The following is a 24,336-nucleotide window of genomic DNA, read 5'->3' on the forward strand; positions in this document are numbered from 1 at the left end:
TTGAGTCGCCGACAACGGCGACTTCTTAACTCTTAAGCCTTAGTTAACACACCTTAACTTTGGCTAGGTTGGTCAGGTGGTGATATATATTTATATATATATATATTTATTTACTTCTTAGCCCTCATGGTATGGTCAATATGGTCTAGTCACATTGTGGTCACGCCCCTGTTGACAGATCATCTGGAGTGCACCAGCTTTATAGGTCTCTACCTCGCTGGCAACTCTAGTAAAGCAGAAGCAGACTTGGGTGACAGTAATCACGAAGTCAGCTATGCTAACAGGTGGAACCAAGATGTAAATCATCTGCATGCATTTGTTTCCCAAAACCTTCTATTCTGTCCCTTCCCACCTCCAAAGGTGGGGATTCAGCTATATATATATCTGACAGGTAAGTTTCATGAACAAAATGATATGTTATGATACAATAAGTTTGTTCACACTTACCTGCAGATATATATAATTCAAGTACCCACCCACCTCCCCTCAGGGGACAGTGGAAATAAAAAATTATGAATAGGAAAATGGGAATGGTTCCTGATACCCGCCTCCCAGCGGCGGGAATGGGTACTAACCACCTGGCCGACCACTGCGTGTGTCGGAAGTTTTTAAATTCTGTCGGACTTCAGAAAATACAGCTATATATATATCTGCCAGGTAAGTATGAACAAACTTTATTGTATCATAACATATCATTTTTAGAATTCTGGATGAAGCAATTATTGTAAATGTGTATTGACATAAACAACTGAAAAGAAAAACAGCTGATTGCTGATGTCATTTACCGTAACTATGGAGCGTTTAATAAGAGCTACGTTAAAATTGTCAAGTTGTTAAGCACTGTCAGTTCTCAATGGTGGCTTCCATAAGTAAAAATATAAAATAAATTTTTTGTTTGTTCATCCCTCATGCAATGGAGATCTCAAGAAAGAATACTAATAAATTAAAGCTGCAGGCTATAGCTGAGGCTGAATAAAACGAATAGCGGCCAGGCGGAAGTGATGTTCAAAACTGAAGAAATCGCAACTCATGCTTATACAATGAAGTAATATGTGCATGTTTTCAACCAGACTTTGTTAATTTACAATAAAAGGTATCTCCAAATTGTATCTCTTGTAACAAATAATGGCAATAAAGATATCGATAATAGTACTCAAATCAGTCGTGATTTTGAGAATTTAAACAATATGAAAAGCAAATGATGTACATGACGATGTGACGATGATTATAGTAGGTACAGTGAGGCTACTCGAGATACGAAAGCCAATACGAAAAATTTAACGGCTCTACATACGAAAAGTTTTCAAGATACGAAAGGTTTCTGAAAGTCCAAGATTCGCCTGGATAACAATTTTGAAAATCGCGCCGCCATCTTAGTATACTAGTAGACTCGCCACCATCCTCCTGCTCTCCCATTGGTTCCTGATGCTAGTCGCGGCCATGAAATCCTTCTCTCCTATTGGCCAGCGTCCCCTCCATCATGCATCTACTATTGTACAACGTCGGTGGCGTGGGGCTCGGCCACTAGGTACCAGCATTGTTATAGTACGCACGCGGTATTCGTTTTCGGGATCGTCAATGTGTACGTAATATTTAAAAAAAAAAGTGACCAAGATCTCTCACATGGATAAGTAGTTATCAAGGTCTCGCGCATGGGATAACTGGAACCTTTGCAACGGGTTTGGTAGAATCTCCACTACCCTTGCTGAACAGAGGGTGTAGACCAATCATTTACAACATGCATACCAGTATGTAGTGTACGTATAATTAAGGCACTTCAGTTTATGTTGAAGGTCAGCAGCCGAACATTCAGTACCCAAATCAGTTGCGAGAGAGCATTTGGTTGAACAGGGTTTTGATGGACACCAGGGCCAACAGAGTCATGAGGTGCAAAAAAAGAAAGTTTGAAATTCTGTAAAGAACAAAAAAAAAAAAAAAAAAAAAAAAAAAAAAAAAAAAAAAAAAAACCTACATAAAGTAAAAAAGTAAAAAAAAAGTTAAAAATAAAAAAGGAAGAAAAAAACGGCAGAAATTAAAGCAGCTTTTCATAAAGTGCAATCATTTGTAGAAGACACCCCCAAAAAGGCTCACACAGGAACATTGTGAAAAGTACGTAGGCAGAAGCAATCTTCCTTGGATAGTTACGTTGTAATACGTACGTATATTTTTTAAAGTGTACGTATGTACATATTACATACAAGAAAAAAAAAACGGCAGAAATTAAAGCCACTTTTCTTAAAGTGCAATCATTTGTAGAAGACACCCCCCAAAAAGGCTCACGCAGGAACATTGTGAAAAGTAGGCAGAGGCAATCTTCCTTGGATAGTTACATATGTACGTAGCCTCACTCGAAAGGTAAGCTTCCACATTTTACGTTACAGTAATAATATTTCTTGTACACTAATATACACTTTATTTACAGGTTTTGCATTTTTAGTCTTAATTTAGGTATTGAATGGTCCAAATTGTTGTAGTATTTCATTGTTTATAGGTCAATTTAGCTTTATTATGAAATTTAATGGGGTGTTTTTGGAGGGCTTGGAATGGATTAGCCATTTTACATGTAAAATGTGGTCCAAGATACGAAAACCTCATGATACGAAGGGCGCCTCGGAACGGATTAATTTCGTATCTCGAGGTACTACTGTATTCTGTAATACAGTAACAATATGATAATAGTAGTATTGTAATTGGATGCAAGCAAAACAAGCTTTATTTAAGCCATAATTATTATAAATATAGTTTTCTGTTTAATTTTTGCAAATAATTTTCCTCCCAAAAAATTTCGGCTTGTAATTTAGAAGTCATCCTATTTTAAGTATGAGGTAAATTCATGAAAATTTGCCATGATTTTTTAGCACATCTTGTCTAAAGGTCGTCTTATACACAGAAATATACAATAATTCTATAAATAGTAAATTATGTGAATACCAATAGGATTGACCAGGTTTTTTTATGTTTGAACTAAAGCTCATTCCCAGTAATTTTATATTGTTTTACAGATGAGCGATATGGGGAGGTCAAGGCCTTGGCAGGACGAAAGTATCTAGATGCGGCTTGTGTTTATTTTTGGGCTGCAACACCTGTGCTCATTCCAATATTTACATTCTCTACTTATATTGCATTAGGTAAGAAACTTTTATAAGAGGTTATTGATTTCCTTGTTACGGAAGGTAATTGTACTTGTTCTCTTAATCCAGATGTTCATTTGTAGAGCATTAGTCTTGTCAGCCTGTGGTTGAAATTGTAAACCCCACTTGTGGCTAATAAACTGTCCAGTGATAAAAATTAATTAACAGTCTTATCCCTTTTGATAACAGGAGAAAAAGATCCACTAGTGAAATTTGTATTTTCTCTACCCCATGATCTCATCCATGGTACATTTTATACCTCCTTAGGTTCCTCACAAATCTTTTGCCTTCTGTTGATCTGGGAATTCAGTAATCTTTCTCTCACAGTCCGTGACTTGTTCCATGTGGTTTGGTCTTTTGGCCAGATCAGATAGATCTGACTCATTTAGGACTAACATCATGATGTTGAGTCTAATGAATGTTTTGTTTCTAGGCCAGTCAAATGGGGATTTGGAAAGGAAAAAATTTACAGAAAGCTGCAATTTGTTTTATCAACTTTATAATAGGGTACTTAATAATATCAATTTTGCACCCCAGTATCACCCGGGTTTTGGCCACCATCTTGAAAAAATGGTGGCCAAAAAAAGTTTTTTTTTTTCGTAAATATCTCGCTTAATAATTAATTTACAAGAGACGTATCGCAATACAAATTGTTCTACATGAAATTCCCTACAAACAATGTTCTATACATTTTTTTTGTTTATATATTGCATGGTTTTGATGCTACACGCACGAGAAGGGTGTTACTCTTTTTTTCCTTTTTTTTTCAGACCCCATTGCTTTAAGTACCCAGGAAAATCATCTTCCAGAGGTGTCCTTCCTCTTTTATTCTTGCTAAGTGAATATTCATTGGTGAATATTCATTGGTGAAATTACCACCCTTATACCCAAACATCTACCCAAAGTACATAGTCTATGATAAATATCTGAGCTTTTTCTCTACTCTGTTTCGTTAGTTACACACTAAGAAGATTTTCAGCATTTCATCTGTGGGGTCATCACATTCCTTCACGTCTATGTTTACATCAGAGTTGGTACAAGATAACCCTTTACATGACACACATATTACAGAGCATTTTAATCCTGCCTCTCTACAACTGCAAGTGGCTGTCATACATCCTTTGAGACTTGCATGATATAATATGCAAAAGCTCTAGAGGAGCAGGGTCTTTATCTGTAGTGATTGGGGCTAGCTGTGTTTAAGAAACCACATGCAGATCCTGCAAAGATTGCTGATGCAAGAAAATCTTTCATCCTTCAGTTGTATGGGAACAAAGAATGTGAATCCCGTGGTGACTTAAGATATCATTGTTTTGCCAAATCACCGAGTAAAAGTACATTAACTTGGTTTCTTTGCCTCCCACAGATGCCACTGCTCGATTTCATTCTCTACATACTTATCTCCAAGTTCAGAAATGGTTAGGAGATGATTTGTTACCTATAGATTGGGGTTGGAAGATGACTGAAAATGGACTAGCCCCAATTCCTTTAACATTATATTATACAAATGTCTCAAAGGATGTATGACAGCCACTCACAGTTGTAGAAGTGCAGAATTAAAATGCCCTGTAATATGTGTGTCATGTAAAGGATTATCTTGTACCAACTCTGATGTAAACATAGATGTGAAGGAATGTGATGACCCCACGGATGAAATGCTGGAAATCTTAGTGCCAGGAGGCGTAACTAACGAAACAAAGTAGAGAAAAAGCTCAGATATTTATCATAAACTATGTACTTTGGGTAGATGTTTGGGTATAAGGGTGGTAATTCCACCAATGAATATTCACTGTCTATCCTAAGTGAGAATAAAGGAGGAAGGATACCTCTGGAAGATGATTTTCCTAGGTACTTAAAGTAATGGGGTCTGAAAAAAAAAAAAAAAAAAAAAAAAAAAAAAAAAAAAAAAAAAAAAAAGAGTAAACCCCTTCTCGTGCATGTAGCATCAAAACCATGCAATATATAAAAAAGTATAGAACATTGTTTGTAGGAAATTTCACGTAAAACAATTTGTATTTTGATATGTTTCCCATAAAATAATTATTAAGCGAGATATTTACAAAATGCTATTTTGGGCTGCCAATTTTTTAAGATGGCGGCCAAAACCGGGGCAATACAGGGGTGCAAAATTGATATGTTATTAAGTACCCTATTATGAAGTTGATAAAACAAATTGCAGCTTAATGTGAATTTTTTCTTTTCTCAGCATTTTCTTTGTCTCATTTGACTGGCCTATTCCTGCTGCTGTGGGTTGTGTGTTTATGGATATGATCAGAAGACCAAAGTGCTTAGCATAGCTTTTGGACTGCAAAAGGAGGATTGCTAAAAATCCCCATATTGAAGGATGGCAAAGGATTGGTGAGCACCTCGTGGAGGTATGCTACAAACTGTGGAGGAGAACAAAGGCTACAAAATATATAAATGGGTTATCAGGATTTTCTTTATATATATGTGATATAAAAGAATACATATCAAGGTAAAGAAAATACAAAATAATTGTACCTTTTATTGTATGTGCCTCAACTAAATACTGTTTTGGCCACTGAAAACACTACAGTGGTGATATCCTGAAGCTGTGGTTTTCCAGTAAAAATTAGAGGTAGAACTAGTATTGCTTATACAACACAGTAAGGTTGATTCCTTCATGGGCTGATGAAATAACTTGTAGGTGTATGCCTTTGCTTTGCTACTTTGCTCAGGAAGGCTCAGAACAAGGTTTTATTGTGTAGCAACCTCATTGCAATGTATATAGTTTCTTACATCTTAAATCAGGAGTCTTCATGTATAGCCCAGAATATAGATCTATTTTCTTTAGGAGGCTTGAGGCAGCTATGGCAACATTTTAAAAAATCAGGTCTTAGGCAGTATGTGAAAACACTCAAATGGGATATCTTTGTTATTAAAAAGTGTTGTTGTGGCTCCGTAAGAGCCATTGGTGCGCACCTCTCTTTTGGATAATTGTGGTTTTTCTCTTAGCATTTGCATCTTTGCTTCAATTGGTCAGTTAGTACTTGTATTACCAAGTACTGAAGGAGCCTTTTATAGTACCTTTCACCATACCATCACTTTCATGCTATGCTCAATGAAGATCTTCTCCTTTGTTTGGTTTGGCCTTACAAGTATACTTATACCACTTTAGGAATAAACTTCTAAAAGAAATATTTTTAGGTAAACAAAACAAAAAATGTAGATAATTCTCATAGAAACATGTATTTGTTCATACACGAACAAACCTGAGGTCTTAACAATGGGATAATTTCTAGCGCCCAGCTGGATCCAGTTAAATCGCCGACAAAAGCAATGCATGCGTATATCGGGTGAAAAGTGGTCAAGAACCCACGCATCTAGGCCACCGCGTCAGTGTTCTCTTAGCCACATGGGTGAGCGTTGTGGTTGACCTCTCTCAGCCTTTACCCGGTTCATTGCCCGTTTCGGTTGTGTTTAGTGTGAGTGTGTGTGACTGTTGTTATGGCTTCTTGTGTTCCTTCTCGGCTTCATCAACATGTGTGGCCTGGAACTCCAGGTTTTCTGTGTTCTCGATTTTTGGCTTCGGCTGCGACCAACCCCACATCACGTGCAGTAGGTGTCGCTATAATGTTTGTACAATGACGAATCCTTGCACGGAATGCTGTGCCTGACCTGAAGAGCAGTGGAAGTTGTTTTATAGCAAGAGAGAGCAGGGTTTCTACTCTTCCTTCGTGGGAGTGTTTTTTGTCTCCTCTTCCCGATGCTTCATCTCCTGCTGCATTCACACTCCATAGTAGTGTTGTGCCTTTGTCCCCTTCCTTTTCTTCCATCGATTCGTCGTTGGAAGTATCGTGAGGCCCTCAGACTAATTTTTGTAATGTCGCCCCTTCTTCTTCGGGAGTTAATTTGATTCCCGAGAGGGAAGAGGCTTTTTCGTCATTATCTTTTATTCCAGAGTCAGAGGTGTCCAAGATGGTGGCGATTTGGAAGACGCTCTGGCTAGGGGGTTATCCGTCCTTGGAGGGGTTGCTGGCGCACTTCATGGATGCTCGCTAGCCCCCTCCTCATGCTGTCCAAGCCCTCCTTCCTCCTCCTGGCCTCGTCTTCGTGGGTAGCGGAGGTCAGCCATTTTGTATTGCTCCGCCAGTGACAGTTGCCACTTCTTCGAGTCAGAGGGAAGCCATGGCGTCAGCCCCGGTAGTGATGTCACGGGGTCAGTCATTTTGTATTCCTCCGCCAGTGGTGTCTGCTTCCCGTTCGGATCGAGGGGAAGCCGTGACGTCATCGCCACTTGTGACATCACTTCCATCGATGACGTCACTCCCAGTCATCTCCACTGCGCTGCCTCACTCATCTTTGTGTCGTCATCGTTTGCTGCCGTGATGTCATCTCTGTCATCCAGTTCGCTGCATCTCCCTTCCATGTCATCGGAGCCTTCTCTTGCTGATCCGTCTGAGGGTTTATGTCAGGTGGTTCTTAAGAGATTGGACTCTGTTTTGGAAGATAGGTTGGCTGCCATGTCGGCTGGGAGGACTGGAAGGAAGCGTGTTGCATCACCTCCGCCTCCTGCGAAGAGATTGCGTAAGGAGCCAGTGCTGTCTTCCTCTCCTTCTCCCCCATCTCCGCAGCGTCGGCATATCAAGCATTGGAAGGCAAAGGACTTGGCCCTTTCTTCGCCTGCGAGGGAGGAACAACACGGCCGTGTTCCCAAGAGTGTTGGTGTTTCAGAGAGTGTTAGTGTATCTTTCCATGTGTGATCTGCAGTGGCTGCTTTGCCCTCTGCATCAAGTCACGAGCTTGTTGCAACCTCCCCCGTCCGTGTACATGTTGCAGGCATTCCCACTTCTTCTGCAGGGCCTATTCGTTGCCGTAAGGATCTCAGGGAGCCTGTCAAGAGGTCAAAGGTTGTGAGCACAGAGTTGGTGCAGCAGGAGTGTTTGCCTGCCCCTCTCCCTGGTGCTTCCAGGAGTTCGACTCCGAGGATTCTCTTTCGATCTCGAGTGTTCGGGATTCCTCTCCAACTCACGTTCATATGTCTGCCATGTTCGCAGCCATGTTAAAGAGTCATCTGTAGTGAGTGTGTAGTGATGTTCCTAGTGTTGTAGTTGGTTCGTCACAGTAGCCGGCGCTTGGATCCAGCGGAGACAGGTTAGATGGTGTTTCGGGCTGTTTGGCTGCTGGTTCTTCTGTTAATTTAAACGAGGAAGGTGCTTTAGATGAGCCTGCACACCCTTCTCGTTGTCGGTCTCTGTTGCTGGAGCAGGAGGAGGGAGACATGCAAGAGTTTTTGTCTTCCTTTTCAGAAGTTGTCGATCTCATTTCTGGATTCAACAATTTGGAGAGTAGGACTCAGGCTCAGTCGTCTTACACTCCTTCCTGCTTAGAAGCCTTACCGGGAGCTACGCAGATCCCAAATCATCATTTCAACTTCCCTTGTCAGGGCACGTCCAGTTGGTCTTGCATAAGGCTAACACTTCTGTTTCAGATCGGGACGGTTCGCTTCACTCTAGGGGCTCTGCCAAGCTACTACCCCCGCCTCTCACGAGGCATAGGAAGTACTATGCTACAAACGCTGCCTTTTTGATGTTGCGTCATCTTAACCCGGACATCATTCATCTGAAGCCGGGATTGACTTTGGAGCAGGTGAGGTCGGCGGCTCCATCCTTGTCTCCACAGGATGCCTCAGCATTGAAATCTACGGCAGCCTCCATGTTGCAGACGATTTCTTGGTTGGACTTCTGGTCTATGGTCATTGCCAAGATAGCTTCTAACAGGTCCCCAGAAAGTTTTGTGAGTGCGTTCTCTCTTGCCAGTTTGTTGCAGTCCGGAGGCAAGGCATTTTTGTATATGGCTTACCTCGGTGTTAATTTATGGGCTAACCTTCTCATGATTAGAAGAGACGCGGCTTTATCCAGGATGGAAAGATCAGTTGACTCTGAGTCCTTGCTGGCATTGAGTAACAGGGATCTGTTGGAGTCTCAGTTTTTGTTCCCTCGGACCGAGCTGGAAGATGCAATAGACCGGCGCCGGGCTGACACCAAGGACAGGCTAGTGCACCGGGCTGTGTCTAAGTCGGAGTCTCATCCTCGTAGGCGTCTGGGTCCTCCTCCTCCCCCTGCCCAGCAGCAGTCAAGAAGATCATTGTCTGGTAGGCCATCGAGGAGTTCAGTTTCGGCAGGGCTTCCGTTTGTCTCAGTCTAGGTCAGAGGACCAATATCCCTCTCGCTCCCGTTCCTTTAAGCCGAGAAGGGGCCCGAGGGGCAAAGATAAAGGGGGCTGTCAGTAGGTTAAGTGCCTTTCCCTCTCCTGTGCCACAGGTGGGGGGGTTGCCTGGCTGGCCATTGGGCCAAATGGCAGAGTTATGGGGCAGAGAAGTAGGTGGTAGATGTCCTTCGGGTGGGGTACCTACTGCCATTCGACTTCTCTCCTCCTCTATCAGACAAGCCGCAGCTCAGGAAGGCATATCCTCCAGATTCTCTGAAGTTCTTGGCTCTTCAGGAGGAAGTGCAGAAGATGTTGGACAAGGATGTGATAGAGAAGTGGTGCGTCCGTTTCTGGGGTTTTACAGTCACATCTTGGTGCCCAAGGCATCGGGAGGTTGGAGACCTGTGATCGTCCTCTCCACCTTAATCACTTCATCAGGAAGACACGGTTCAAGATGGAGACCCCGTGTTCAGTGTTGGCAGCTGTAAGGGAAGGCGACTTCATGCTGTCGATAGACTTAAGGGACGCATACTTCCAGATCCCTATTCATCCGCTATCCAGGAAGTTCTTTCACTTCTCTCTGGGGACAGGGTCTTCAAATTCAAAGTCCTGTGCTTTGGCTGGCAACAGCCCCTCAAGTGATCACAAGGGTCTTCTCTCTCATATCAAGTTGGGCCCATGCTCTGGGGATCCGTTTGCTGAGGTACCTTGACGATTGGTTGGTCTTGGCAGGTTCCAGGGAAAAGCTACTGCAAGACAGAGATTGTCTGCTTCGGTTCTGTCTGGAACTGGGCATCATAGTCAACCAGGAAAAGTCAAACCTCGTCCAGTCAAAGGATTCTCTACCTGGGCATGGTCATCGATACGGCGGTTGCAAGAGTTTTCCTGTTGGATCAGAGATTGGAGAAGTTGCGAGTGGTGGCGAGCGACTTCCTGTCGGAACCACATCAGTCAGCTCATCAGTGGCAGGTTCTTCTGGGAATTTTGTCTTCCCTGGAGAAGCTGGTCCCTCATGGGCGTCTTCATCTTCGGTCTCTACAGTGGAGACTGGGGGAATTCTGTTCTCTGGTGGGGGACTCACCCCTGTTAAAGGTTCCTGTCTGTGGAAATGAGAGATGACCTTCGTTAGTGGTTGGACAACCAAAATCTTTTAAAGAGTCCCTCTGCGTTTTCTCCCACCGGACTTCCTTCTGTTTTCTGATGCCTCCCTCGCAGGTTGGGGGCTCATTTAGGCAGCCTCATTCCTCAGGCGTTTAGAGTTTGGAGGACAAACAGCAGCATATCAACGTCTTGGAGTTGAAGGCAGCCTTCCTGGGTCTGAAGGAGTTTCGGGAGAAGGTAGAGGGTCATTCTGTCGTTCTCATGTCAGACAACACCATGTTGGTAGCCTCAGTGAACAAGCAGGGAGGCCTGGTTTCTTGTCAACTTCATGCCTTGACCATCGAGGTTCACCAGTGGGCAGTCAGCAATTTGGTAGAGCTCTCAGCCAGGTATATCCCAGGCAAACGAAATGTTGTCGCAGACAAACTCAGTTGTTGAGATCAGATCCTAGGCACAGAGTGGTCCCTTCAAGTAATAGCAGACAAGCTCTTCCAGGTTTGGGGGAGACCCATGCTGGACCTTTTTGCAACCTGGTTCAACAGGAAACTGGAGATGTTCTGTTCAGTGGTTCCAGATCCTTTAGCGTTAGTGGAGGACACATTCCAACATCCCTGGGACAACCTGGAGGTGTATGCCTTCCCTCCGTTTTGTTTGATCCATCAAGATCTGAACAGGCTGATGAGTTTGTGGTGTCTCAGGATGACTTTGGTAGCCCCTCTGTGGCCTCAGGCGGAATGGTTTCCAGATCTGCTGTCGTTGTTGTCGGAGGTTCCAAGGGAAATTCCCCCTTGGCGGCATCTCCTGTGTCAGCCGTATGCGGAAAGGTTCCACCAGTCAGTAGAATCCCTGTCTCTTCACAGTTGGAGGCTATCAAGCATCTCCTCCGAGCGAGAGGCTTTTCTCAGAGAAGAGCAGGGCATATGTCCAGCAGTCTTAGAAAGTCGACCTCTGCTGTTTACCAAGGCAAATAGGCGATCTATTGTGATTGGTGTCATAAACAGGGTTATTCTCCACTCACAACCTTTATTCAGCGAATAGCTAACTTTTTAACCTTCCTCAGAGATGAGAAAAGTTTGTCTGTTTCTGGTATTAGAGGCTACAGGGCAGCCCTGAGTTTAGTGTTATGCCTTAGAGGTATCAACATCTTGTCCTGGAAACTTTCCTTGCTAGTTAAGGGGTTTGAGCAACTGAGTTCTCCTAGGGAGCTCAAGCCTCCGACGTGGGATGTTTCCCTGGTTCACAAGAGCTTCACTGAGGGTCCATATAAGCCTTTGCTTCCCTCACCTGACAGGAACTTGTTGCTCAAGATGGTTTTCCTCCTGGCCTTGGCATCTTCGAAGAGGGTAGGAGAGCTCCATGGTCTGAGCTATGATGTGAAGCACACCAGAGGTTGGGGGTCGGTGTCCTTCAAATTTGTCCCTGAATTCGTGGCAAAGACCCAAAATCCCTCTATGCACGATGATAGGTTCACTTCATTTTCCATTCCATCACTGAATGTCTCTGTGGGTGGTGATACTCAAGAGCTTTTGTTGTGTCCTGTCCGGGGCCTGCGTTACTATCTTAAAAGGACATGGCACTTCAGACCAGGCTGCCGCACTTTTTCTTAGCACAGGACGTACAGAGAAATAGGCGTCAAAGACTTTTTGTTACCACAGGACGTACAAAGAAAGAGGTGTCAAAGAATGTAATTTTTTTTTGGATACGGGAAGCCATCAGACAGGCATACTTGACTCTTGATGATTCCGCCACCACGTCTGTGCAGGCTAGAGCACATGACGGGTATTGGTCCTTCTTTGGCTTTCAAAAAGAACTTGACTGTACATAGAGTGCTGAGCGCTGGTACTTGGTTACGCCAGTCTCTTTCACCTCTTTCTATCTTAAGGATGTTGCCCACAGATGTATGGACACTTTTTCCCTAGGTCCTGTGGTGGCTGCCCAACAGGTTGTGTAACTCATAGTTGCCCTTAACAAGGCACTTTTGTATCTTACCTAAGATGATTGTGTGGATGAGAGAAGGAGTGAGTTGGCTGGTCTCATTCTTTCTCTTGTACCTTTCCTTCTTCCTTCGGGCGGGTTAAGGAATAGACACGTCATTTGCTGGACTGGTCTGATACAGGTGAGTAAGGTAGTCATACTGATAGTGTTGTCACTATCTCCTGAATATACAAATATCAAACCCTCTATTCGGTAGCATATGCTCCACTCCTTGGCAAGGAGGAGTGGGGAGTGGTAACAAACCCTAGTGTGTTGGTTTGCTATTGGATCACTGATAACTGAGTCTGCTGATAACTGGGGACGGCCTGTGCTTGTATGTATTTAAATATGCATTTAAAAAAAATTTTTATTGATATTTTTTTGTGTTACACTAATATTAATACATATTTGAAAAATAGTAAATAATTTTTTATCATGAAAAATGTATTTAGTCATGAACATAACATAAAAATACAGTAATTAGTGAATACTGCTCAACAAAGAAATCTGAATTACCTAATTTTCCGTGAATAATTAGACAAGTTCCACAAATAATTCGCAAATAGGTGAATCCGCAGATAGGCAGCTGTTGACTGTATTTGTGCCAAATCTAAGTATTGCTTTCTTTTTTTACAATATTGTTGTACAGTGAGTCCCCATTAGAGCATGGATCAGCATTTGCGCCTCCAGTTAATCGCAGGTTTTTATGTGGAACGTATTTCCAGATATATTGCAGAAAATTCACTAACATATTTTTTCTCAGTTCAAGATTCACTTTACTGTATTTCATGTTATTTTCATGACTAAAATTTTCTATGATAAAAAATTATTTACAGGCAGTACAGTGGTCCCCCGTATTCATGGGGGATGCATACCAGATGACTTTGAAATTATGTTAAGTCTTTTAGGATGATAGTTTAAGGTATACTATTTAGTATTTGAACTATTAAAATAGGCAGTGAATGATAACTATTTAGATAAGTAATTATAAGCTTTTTATTTTAAGGAATATTTGGTGTTTGAAGTATTAAAATAGGCAGTTATATATAAGTGTTTTTATAGGGTGTGCCAACTTTAAAGTGGATTTTTGCCTATCACTGGTGGTTGTGGTCCCTAAACCCTGTGAATATGGGAGACATACTGTATCAAAGTAAAATATAACCCCAGTGTTGCAAATTTTCCTTTGAAAATGGTACCACCTGCAGCGCCCTAGTATGAATGAATTCAGTGAGGAAAATTCCTTTGGTACTCATCATTATCGGTACTCATGCCAATCACTGTATAAATGAAAATGAACTTATTAGAATCAGTAAAGGCTACAAATAGTGTTAATGCATTAATGATGGACTTTTAAAAATTGCATATTACAATTTATCTTTCGTGTACAGGTAATCCTCTAGATCCTGCACGAGTATTTACTGCTGTTGCTCTTTTCAACATGCTGATTATGCCCCTGAATGCTTTTCCATGGGTCATTAATGGCCTAGTTGAGGCTTGGGTTTCACTAAAGCGAATTGAGCGACTCATGAAGGTGAGTAAGTTTTGTGTTTTTGGATTACTTTACCTTTTTAATAGGTGAGGTTCTGGAGTCCTAGATTTTCAAAAGAAATTTTTAATGTATATAGAGAAGTATTGTCTGGTGAGGGTTGAATTTAAAAATGTCTTTAAAGTAAACAGCATTCTTTTCTCAGCTTCCAGAACAAGATCTAATGAATTACTACACTGTAGTTCCTGAAATGAGTCACAAGGAGTCAGAACTTCAGATCCTTATAACAAATGGGAACTTTAGGTGGACAGATATGGGTAACCCCAGGAAGGACCGTCATGTTCATTTTAGGGACCAAGACTCCTCTCCAAGTGGATCGCAGATGTCACTTATTGAGTCTCAGAATGCATTTACCTTTGAAGAAGAAGTCATGCTTCCCATTCTTCGGAATATAAACATGCAGATGAGCAAGGTTTGTAGAATACTTATGGCAGTTAATGCCAATTTGTAAGATTTAAATCTTTTTTGGGGGTGATGATTTTGTTAATACATGAAGATGTATGATGTGTTTGCTTTCCTGTTTGAGTTTTTTTTATTATTATTAGGTTTAGTCACAGATTTGACTCTGTTTGTAGTTTAACTGGAAATAAGCAAAATTTAATTTTCTGTAAATAGGTACCAGACTGTAAACACTGCATACTGTTTATCCAAAAATTATGCATGTATCAAGAAAATAATATGCAAGACTATAATGGATAAAGTATAAGGACTTAAATTACACAATCTATACTGGTAGCTCCAAATCATCTACAGGTCTTTCTGCAATATTCTTTGATGAAATGAGTCGGTGCTCTTTACTTGGTACATATACTGTAATGCCTCAGTTTAGTTGGGAGATGTATATGCAATTTGGTCAGCAGTTAAGTATTAACAACTTGTCCTCACAAAAATATGAATTTTATATTAATAACTTCTTGATTCTGCAAGATTTTCCTATTCATCAAGAGTTTGGAATTTGGATATGTTTGATTCCTAGCTTAACTTACCTTTCCGTCCGAGTAACTAGATCAGTCATGTAACTCTTATCCTGGTGTTCTTATCTTAAGGTCAGTCTTAACTCTGTGATATGTTGCTCAGTAATGCTGTCACGGTGGGGTGTGTCCTATCATCATAGGACAGCGCCCCTGATGAGTAGCATACTGATGTATGTCATCATAGGGGTCACCTCATAAGACATCACTTCTGTTGAAGATGCACTTTTCCAGGGGAGCTCTGTGACTTCTCCCCGGTCCACAGTGCCATTACCCATGTTAGATCTCTTCTCTGTGAGAGAAGCTAGAGGTCTTCTATTCATGGTTCCAGAATTGTTCATTGGAGAAGACGACTCCTTTCTGCTGCCAGCTCCACTAATTAATAGTCAAGATGTTCCTGTGGGCGGTCGACAATTCTGGAGCTCATGGCCAGATGCATTCCAGGCTGGAGGAATGTGGTGACTGACAAGCTAAGCCGTCGGAGGACGTAGTGAACAGACCATTTCATCTTTGGGGAAGACCCATGTTAGCTTGGCACAATCTTGAGGTGTACTAATCCTTTTCTCCGCTCTGCTGTTTGTGGTTCCAAGAGAAATTCTCATATGGAACAAACTCCTTTGCCAGCCTCATGTGGAAAGGTTCCATCAGTCAGTAAGATCTCTATCACTTTGCAGCTGGAGACTGTCAAGTATCTCCTGAGAACGAGAGGTTTTTCTCCAAAAACAGCAAGTCAGATGTCCAGCTATCTCAGGAGATCTTTGTCAGAGGTTTCTAGGGCAAATTGGCTGTCTGCTGTGGTTGGGGTTATCGATGGTGTTTCTCCACTCAGAACTTCATTGAGCAGATAGCGGATTTTCTCATTTCTCTCAGAAACGAAAAAGCGTCTTTCCATCTCAGCTTTCAGGGGCTACAGGGCCACTATTTGGTTGGTCCTGCACCTGAAGGGCGTGGACATCTCATCATCCTGGGAAATCTCGATGTTGTTCAGGAGTTTTGAACAATCCTGTTCACCAAGAGAACTCAAACCTGTGATGTGGGATCTTACTCTGGTCTTGAGTAGTCTCACTCAAGCTCCATTCAAACCACTACAACATTTGTCAGTCAGGAATCTAACTCTAAAGACAGTCTCCCTGTTGGTCTTGGCTTCCTCAAAGAGAATTGGAGAGCTTCATGGCCTGAATTATGATGCTAAATACACCAGTGGTTGAAGGCCCGTGGTCTTCGAATTTGTCCCGGAATTCGTAGCTAAGACTCAAAATCCCTCGGTTCATGATGGCAGAATCGCCTCATTTTCAGTTCACTCCCTGAATGAGTTTGTGGACAGTGATTCACAGGAGTTTTGCTTTGTCCTGTTAGAGCTCTGCACTGCTATCTAAAAAGGACTCATCACCTAAACCTAGGAGTTATAGACTTTTTGTTAGCACCGGCCAGTCCAGAGTGGAAGTTTCCAAGAACTCCATTTCATTCTGGCTGTGTGAGGTGATGAAGCAGGCACATTCCATACCTTATAGTTGTCACAGTCTGTGCAGGCTAGAGCAGGTAGCACCAGAGGAATGAGTTCCTCTCTGGCATTTAAGAAGAACTTGTCTGTTCATAGGCTTTCGAATGCTCATTCTTGGCTTCAGCAGACCACGTTCACTTCCTTTTCCTGAAGGACATTGCCCACAGGTCCTTGAACACTTTTTCCTTGGGTCCAGTGGGGGCTGCCCAACAAGTAGAGTAGCTCTTCCAGTGCCCCTAGTGGTACAGTGTTTGTATCTTACTAAAGTTGATTGTGTGGAAGAGAGAATGGGTGAGATGGTGGTCTCCTTCTTTCTCTTTTTTTCCTTCCTTCTTCCTACAGGCAGGTTGAAGAATAAGACATGTCATAAGCTGGAACTGGTCTGATACAGGTGAGTGTGACAACCATACTGGTTGCAGTTATTAGTTTGTTCCTACACAATAAGCAAGTCTGCTTCTCAGTTGCCCTTACTCCTCTCTCTGCAAGGGGAGGGAGGAGTAATAACTAATCCCTCTGACCTGCATGGTGTGTTGCTTGAACAGACAGTTCTTTTTACCTTCCACGAATGCAGTGAATCTGGACATGTTTCATTGTGTTCAATCCCAGAAGATCGAGTTTATAGATACAGGCAGTCCCCAGTTATCGGCGGGGGTTCCATTCCTGGGAGTGTGCCGATAAGCGAAAACTGCCAAAACTGAAACTCGGCGATTTATGGCGTCATAATGGTGCTTATGGCATGCCATAAGCACCTTATGGCACCTCTGTTAGGTATAATATGATGCCATAACTATTATTGGGCGATTTGAGTTGCACAAGATCTCAATAGCATGAACTTATATTTGGAACCTAACTAATTATCATACAGTTTTTCACAGTCACACAAACACAAATTTGAATGTGCAAATCCTCGAGAAACATTGCAAAAGTGTTTGATAAGTTTTTTATATCATTTATAGGTTTTCAAGCTTTTATGTGTAAATTAAATGACATTACATAATAATAATTCTCTCTCTCTCTCTCTCTCTCTCTCTCTCTCTCTCTCTCTCTCTCTCTCTCTCTCTCTCTCTCTCTCTCTCTCTTACTGAGGTGAGAGAATTTTTATGGTATATGTTTTCTTACATAATCCATTCCAGATCACCTCACAAAGTCCAAAACGTACGAAATCCAAAACAATCATTCCCATAAGGAGTAATGTATATACAATTAATGCATTCTAGACACCCAAAAATATTAACAAAAATACATTTTATAGGGAATAATCACAGTTTTACACACAGAAAACAATGAGAAGTAAATATAAATGATTAATGAAATGAATAAATGAACATTTAACATCACGCTTACTTTTGTAAAAGACGCTTGTTAGCGTATGGTAAACGGACAGGGGATAGAGAGGAGAGGTTATTATTTGGAAGGGGAATCTCTCTACAGAAGGAATTCATTTCTGCTGCCACTAGCACCAGCTTGATAGTCACTGGACACCTGTTGCACAACCAAACTTTCTAGAGACATTTGTTTCTGGTTTTTCTTTAAAATTTGCTTAACATGGCATTGTCATTAAACATGTTGGAGACACGGATTACATCTTTGTTGGGATGATAATTCTCCACAAAGTTTTTTACATCACTCCACTTTGCAAACATGTCTTTAATTGCTGAAGTAAGCACATTATGCATGCCCATTTGCTTTCTGAATTTTTCAAACCAGCCTCTGCTGGCCTTAAATCATCAACAGCGGTACTTTTCTCACTGAGATCGTCATGTAACATCAACACTTTGCTATAAGTTCTCTCTTGCTTTTTTTTTTTTTACAGAAGGGCTAGCCCTTGGAACTTTCTTTGTCCCCATGATAGCTTATTTAGCAGTTGCACTCGAATAAAAAAAAGCACAAAAAGCACAAAAACAATGAACACAAAAGCAAGAGAGAACACAGGATGCTTTGTTTGGGCCTAGGCATGAGGTGGTCCCTAAAAGGAGTGTTTCTGAGTGTACGAAATCTGAGGCTATGTATGAAATCCAAGACAAAATTTCGTCAGATAAAGTCAACTAAAACCGAGGTTTCACTGTAATTACAATAATAATAATAAAGTTGTAATGACAAAATTTGTATGTGATAGTATTTTAAAGAAATAAAATAACCTCTCTTTCATTTTTTGTTTAACTCAAAGAAAAGCTCAAAGTCAGAGCTGTTAAATATGTCAATTTAATGTAACAGGCGGGGGAGTGTTGCAATTAGCAACTCTCTCTCTCTCTCTCTCTCTCTCTCTCTCTCTCTCTCTCTCTCTCTCTCTCTCTCTCTCTCTCTCTCTTAGATGAGATAATTTTTGTTACATATACATGTATATGTTTATTAATATTTACAAATATTGATAAGATTAAATAATAATAATACATTAGACCCCCATATTTGCAGGGGATTGGTACCAGACCCTCCCACAAATAGCTAAAATCCATGAATACTTAAAACCCCTCTATAAATGCTTAGAACTGCCTATTTTGATAGTTAAAACACACAAAATACTAATAAAAGCGCTGTCACACTAGCGAAATTTCCGTTGACTTTTGAATTTGACGTCGACTTTTCATGTTTTGACGACGACTCTGGTGTCGTCGTCACGAATTTTGAAAACGGTACCGATCGAATTCAACCCATCGCTACCGTCGACTTTATTGTTTGTTTACATCTCGGTGAGTGCGCATTTCAAGTCATCAGATGCAAGATGGAGTTCTTGGTACAGTGGACAAGATTGCCAGAACAGTTTTTGGTCGAAGATATGGGGGAGAGATGATGCTTATGGGACCATAAGCATGATAGTTTTATGAATAAGGGTCTTAAATGAAAAAATTACCAAGAAATCACCATGCGACTCGGGGTAAACTTTCCTGAACTTGCTGATCTTCATACAGATAAGCATGCTATATTGTGAATATCAGATTGTTATATAGCCTAGGTCGGCTCTCATTGATTTTTTTCTTTTTTTGTTTGCATTAGCAAATAATATAAACAAAAATCTTTAAAATTTTTGCAGTGTTTCTCTAGCTTAATTTATAATACAGTCTGACTGTGGTTGTGTAAACTAGGTTATGAATAGCCTATCTAGGCTAGCCCTAGCTTATTTTTTTAAAATAAATCTTTTCACGTCTCTTTTAACCCCGACTGAACCCAGACTTTTTATTTTAAATTCTATGCAGCATCATTAAACACATGCAAGCACGACCCACTAGTTGCACTGTGTTATACAGCATAGTTGTTTTATCATTCTGGGAAGTCACAGCTCAGAAGTTTGTTTACGTTTTGACAACGACAACCACGGTATGAAGAAGAATGTGTGACAACCAGAGTGTGGAATGATGTTGACTTCTTTGGAAAGTCGACGACAAACTCAGAAAAAGTCGACGGAAATTTCGCTAGTATGACAGCGCCTTAAGAATGCATATACCTGAGTTTTTTTTAATGTTTTATCCCAAAAAGTGCATTTGGTTAGAAAATGTAAAAATACTAGCAGACCCTGGTTATCGGCGATTTATGGTGCCATGAACTGGCCAAGTTCTGGTTATCGGTGCCATAAGGGTGCTTATGGCACTGATAACAGGTTATTGGCGCTGGCGCCATAAATCGCTGAGTTTCTGATAATGGCGGTTTTTGCTTATCAGCACACCCCCCAGGAATGGAGCCCCTGCTGATAAACGGGAACTGCCTCTACAGTAATTTATGAATATTTTTGGCTTAGTTGTTGATATCAGCTTATCTAGCTTCTCATGGACGTCAGTCCCTCTCCTGTAGATATTTCTTTTGGAGTTAGACTCGTGGGTTGGCCCCCAGCCAGTTGACAATGTCTGCACCTCCCACCAAGTATAAGTCTATCCTATTGTTAAGACCTAAGGTTTGTTCGCGTATAAAAAAATGACAAATTTTCTAAGACAAGAAAAGAGTCTGTCAATAAGAAATTTATCAAAATATCCCTTAGATAATCCAGTCAAGTTGGGATTATTATTGTATTTTATTGATTTTGCATTTAATCAAGTGGATAGCAACATTAACAAGAGTGAAAAAGAGACCATCAAATAACAGAAATTGGGCTTATTACTGGATAACATAAATACTTGCAGTGAAAACAACTGCAGTAAGTAATTTTTTTGATGCATCACAGGCTATTAGGTAAAACAATAGCCTGACAGTGGCTAGCACTTCTTATTCATTATCCCCAGTCTGAGGGTCAGTTGCTTTGATGAATACTCTTTAACTGTGTTTGTCAAACATGTGATTTCAACTGTTTGACAGCAGCGTATTACATCTTCACATATGAATTGAAGTTTGTAAACACATGATTTCTAAATCCAGTAGTTATAAACTTGTCATTTAAATTTAACTTATGGGTGTTCACATTATATTTAGATTGTATCCCAGGGAGTTGATTTAACTCTAAAAATCAAATGGTTCCATTTAGTTTATGTACATAATATTCAGTCATGAAAAAAAACAACCAAAGTTTTGTGGATATCTGAATACCAAAGTAAGGAAGGGCCAAGTTTTAGTAAACTTGTGTTAGTACCTGATTCTGAAGTCTTCATCTGCATGCATTCAATATTTCTTTGACAACTTTCTATCTTATTTGAAAGTTGTCAAAGCAATATTTTTGTATTCAGATATCCACAAAACTTTGGTTGTTTTTTTTCATGACTGAATATTATGTACATAAACTAAATGGAACCATTTGATTTTTAGAGTTAAATCAACTCACTGGGATACAATCTAAATATAATGTGAACACCCATAAATTAAATTTAAATGACAAGTTTATAACTACTGGATTTAGAAATCATGTGTTTACAAACTTCAATTCATATGTGAAGATGTAATACGCTGCTGTCAAACAGTTGAAATCACATGTTTGACAAACACAGTTAAAGAGTATTCATCAAAGCAACTGACCCTCAGACTGGGGATAATGAATAAGAAGTGCTAGCCACTGTCAGGCTATTGTTTTACCTAATAGCCTGTGATGCATCAAAAATATTACTTACTGCAGTTGTTTTCACTGCAAGTATTTATGTTATCCAGTAATAAGCCCAATTTTTGTTATTTGATGGTCTCTTTTTCACTCTTGTTAAATGTTGCTATCCACTTGATTAAATGCAAAATCAATAAAATACAATAACAATCCCAACTTGACTGGATTATCTAAGGGATATTTTGTTCTTCCTTCCCCTAACACTTGTTGCCTCCTCTCCTGTCCTCAAAGTTTCAAGGAATAGTTTTTAAATAAGTTTTAACCATCATCCATAAATACTATGAATGTTTTCCTTATATAGTTTTATGAATGCAAGTCATCACTTATCATCATTATAAAGTAATTTAACCCTTACTGGCTGGTCATTATCATTTAAGGAATAATAATAGCTCTACATGTTCGATCCAGTTCACTTTGGGTCAGAATCAGTATTTTGCACCATACAGTTTGAATGAATTTTGTGGGAATAATGTTAAAATAACTTGAATTGGCCATAAATGACTTATGGCAACCCTTACAGTAACACTAGTACCTCAGTACAAGGTAGAGGTAGATCAGTGTGACTTGAGATTTCATTTTGGAATGTACCGTACCTCCCCATCCCAAGATGTCTTTTATATGGTTGCTCATAAATATACCCAGGAATTGCTATAGGTTGTAGTTCTTATATTTTATGATAGTATGATAATTGTAATTTTGCAGACTAAAGCATAAAGTAATATTAGAAAAAAAATTCCCGATCTCAGTACATCTAATAAATATTTTACCCTAAATATGCTTAAAATTTGTTATCGATTCTAGTCCATACCTGTTACGATATAGTTTGAGCTGTAATTGTAATCTTACAAAATAAAATTTAAGAAATTATTACAAAAATATATATAACTTGATAAGATTAGTAAATTTTTACGAACATCTTGGAAAAAGAGTTCCCTTACAGGATTAGAAATATTCACTCCCAACCTCCTATGGAAGGTACAGTGGGGCTCAAATCTTAGGCAACATGATTCTTTTTGTATCATCCATATTCTGAGACTTAACCCTCTTACGCCGAAGCGGTAAAAAAAAAAATTGTCTCCCGTGTGCCGGAGGTGTTTCAGAGTGAGCGCGGAAGCGGAAAAAATATTTTTTTCAAAAAATCACAGCGCGCTTAGTTTTCAAGATTAAGAGTTCATTTTTGGCTCCTTTTTTTGTCATTGGCTGAAGTTTAGTATGCAACCATCAGAAATGAAAAAAATTATCATTATCATATATAAATAATGCGATATATGATAGCGCAAAAACGAAATTTCATATATAATTGTATTCAAATCGCGCTGTGCGCAAAACGGTTAAAGGTAACAAGTTACTTTTTTTTTGTAATTTACACTAAATTGCGATCATTTTGGTATATAACACATTGTAAAACGATAAAAGCAACACAGAGAAAATATTATCACAAAATAATGCATGAATTCGTAACGTGCGGACGTAAACAAATATTTTTTTCAAAAATTCACCATAAATCTAAATATTGTCCTAGAGACTTCCAATTTCTTTCAAAATGAAGACAAATGATTGAAAATTACTATACTGTAAGAGTATTAGCTTACAATTGCAGTTTTCGACCATATCTGACGAGTTAAAGTTGACCGAATGTCGAATTTTTCTATATATATATTTTTTATATGCAATTATTTTGGAAATAAGAAAAGCTACAACCTTCAAATATTTTTCGTTTTATTCTACATGAAATTGCGCACATTTTCATATATAAAACTCTATGAAATGCCTAATATGAAACGGAGCAAATATTCCGAGAATGGGACGTAGCATTTCGGAGATTTGTTGCAGAGAATCCGCGCGCGGAGGGAAGGAAAGATTTTTTGTTAAATTCACCATAAATCTAAATATTTTGCTAGAGACTTCGAATTTGTTTCAAGATGAAAATAAATGACTGAATATTACTAGACTGTAAGAGTTTTAGCTTACAATTGCGTTTTTCGACCATTTCGGTAGAGTCAAAGTTGACCGAAGGTTGAAATTTTGGCAATTATCGTTATTTATATGAAAATATCTCAAAACTGATAAAAGCTACAACCATGGGTTGTTTTTAGTTGTATTGTGCATGAAATTGCGCACATTTCCATATATAAAACTTTATATAACGGCTAATTTTAAAATGGTGCAAACATTACCACAATCGCATGTATGATTTTTTTCGGAAGAGTTACCACGCGGACGTAAGGAAAAAGTTTTTTCATAAATTCACCATAAATCGAAATATTGTGCTAGAGACTTCCAATTAGTTGCAAAATTAAGGTAAATGATTGAATATTACTAGAATATAAGAGTTTTAGCTTACAATTGCGTTTTTCGACCATTTCGGTAGAGTCAAAGTTGACCGAAGGTTGAAATTTTGGCAATTATCGTTATTTATATGAAAATATCTCAAAACTGATAAAAGCTACAATCCCAAGTATTTTATTGTTGTATTATACATAAAAATGCGCACATTTTCATATATAATACTTCATGTAACGGCTAATTTACAATGGTACAAAAATTATGTCAAAGTGACAAAATAATTTCCGAGATGTGTCACAGATACTTTTTAGTGCGGCAAGAAAGAAATTCGCGCGTGCGCGCCTGCGTAACGATTGTAAACAAAACAACACCTTGATCCGTGAACTCCCAGCATCCCCCAAGGCGCGTGATTCAAAACTTTTAGGCTGGTAGGCCTATAAGTATTTTTCCGCGAATTTAAAAAAAAACTTTTGTAAGTTGACGTAAAATACGTCCAGTCCACGGAAGACAAAAAATGTCGACGTAAAATACGTCCAGTCGGCGTAAGAGGGTTAACGTGATGTTGCCAAGTAGTGCTATTTTTTTATTTTTTTTTATTTGTAATGTCATTCATGTTGGAAAGTTTGCGAATTCACAGCTAGCCT

General features: G+C 39.8%; 1 protein-coding gene across 6 annotated transcripts in view; it reads left to right on the forward strand.

The window, feature by feature from the left end:
* LOC135225834 (ATP-binding cassette sub-family C member 10-like) overlaps positions 1-24,336 on the forward strand; it is a 307,903-nt gene that overhangs the window by 132,707 nt on the left and 150,860 nt on the right. For all 6 annotated transcript variants that reach the window (XM_064265370.1, XM_064265366.1, XM_064265365.1 and 3 more), the window contains exons 11-13: positions 3,003-3,128; positions 13,766-13,908; positions 14,069-14,335. In XM_064265370.1, coding sequence (XP_064121440.1) covers positions 3,003-3,128; positions 13,766-13,908; positions 14,069-14,335 — 536 coding nt within the window. The remainder of the gene's footprint in view (positions 1-3,002; positions 3,129-13,765; positions 13,909-14,068; positions 14,336-24,336) is intronic.

Source organism: Macrobrachium nipponense, chromosome 13, assembly GCF_015104395.2.
Source record: "Macrobrachium nipponense isolate FS-2020 chromosome 13, ASM1510439v2, whole genome shotgun sequence".
In the NCBI taxonomy this organism is placed as follows: domain Eukaryota; kingdom Metazoa; phylum Arthropoda; class Malacostraca; order Decapoda; family Palaemonidae; genus Macrobrachium; species Macrobrachium nipponense.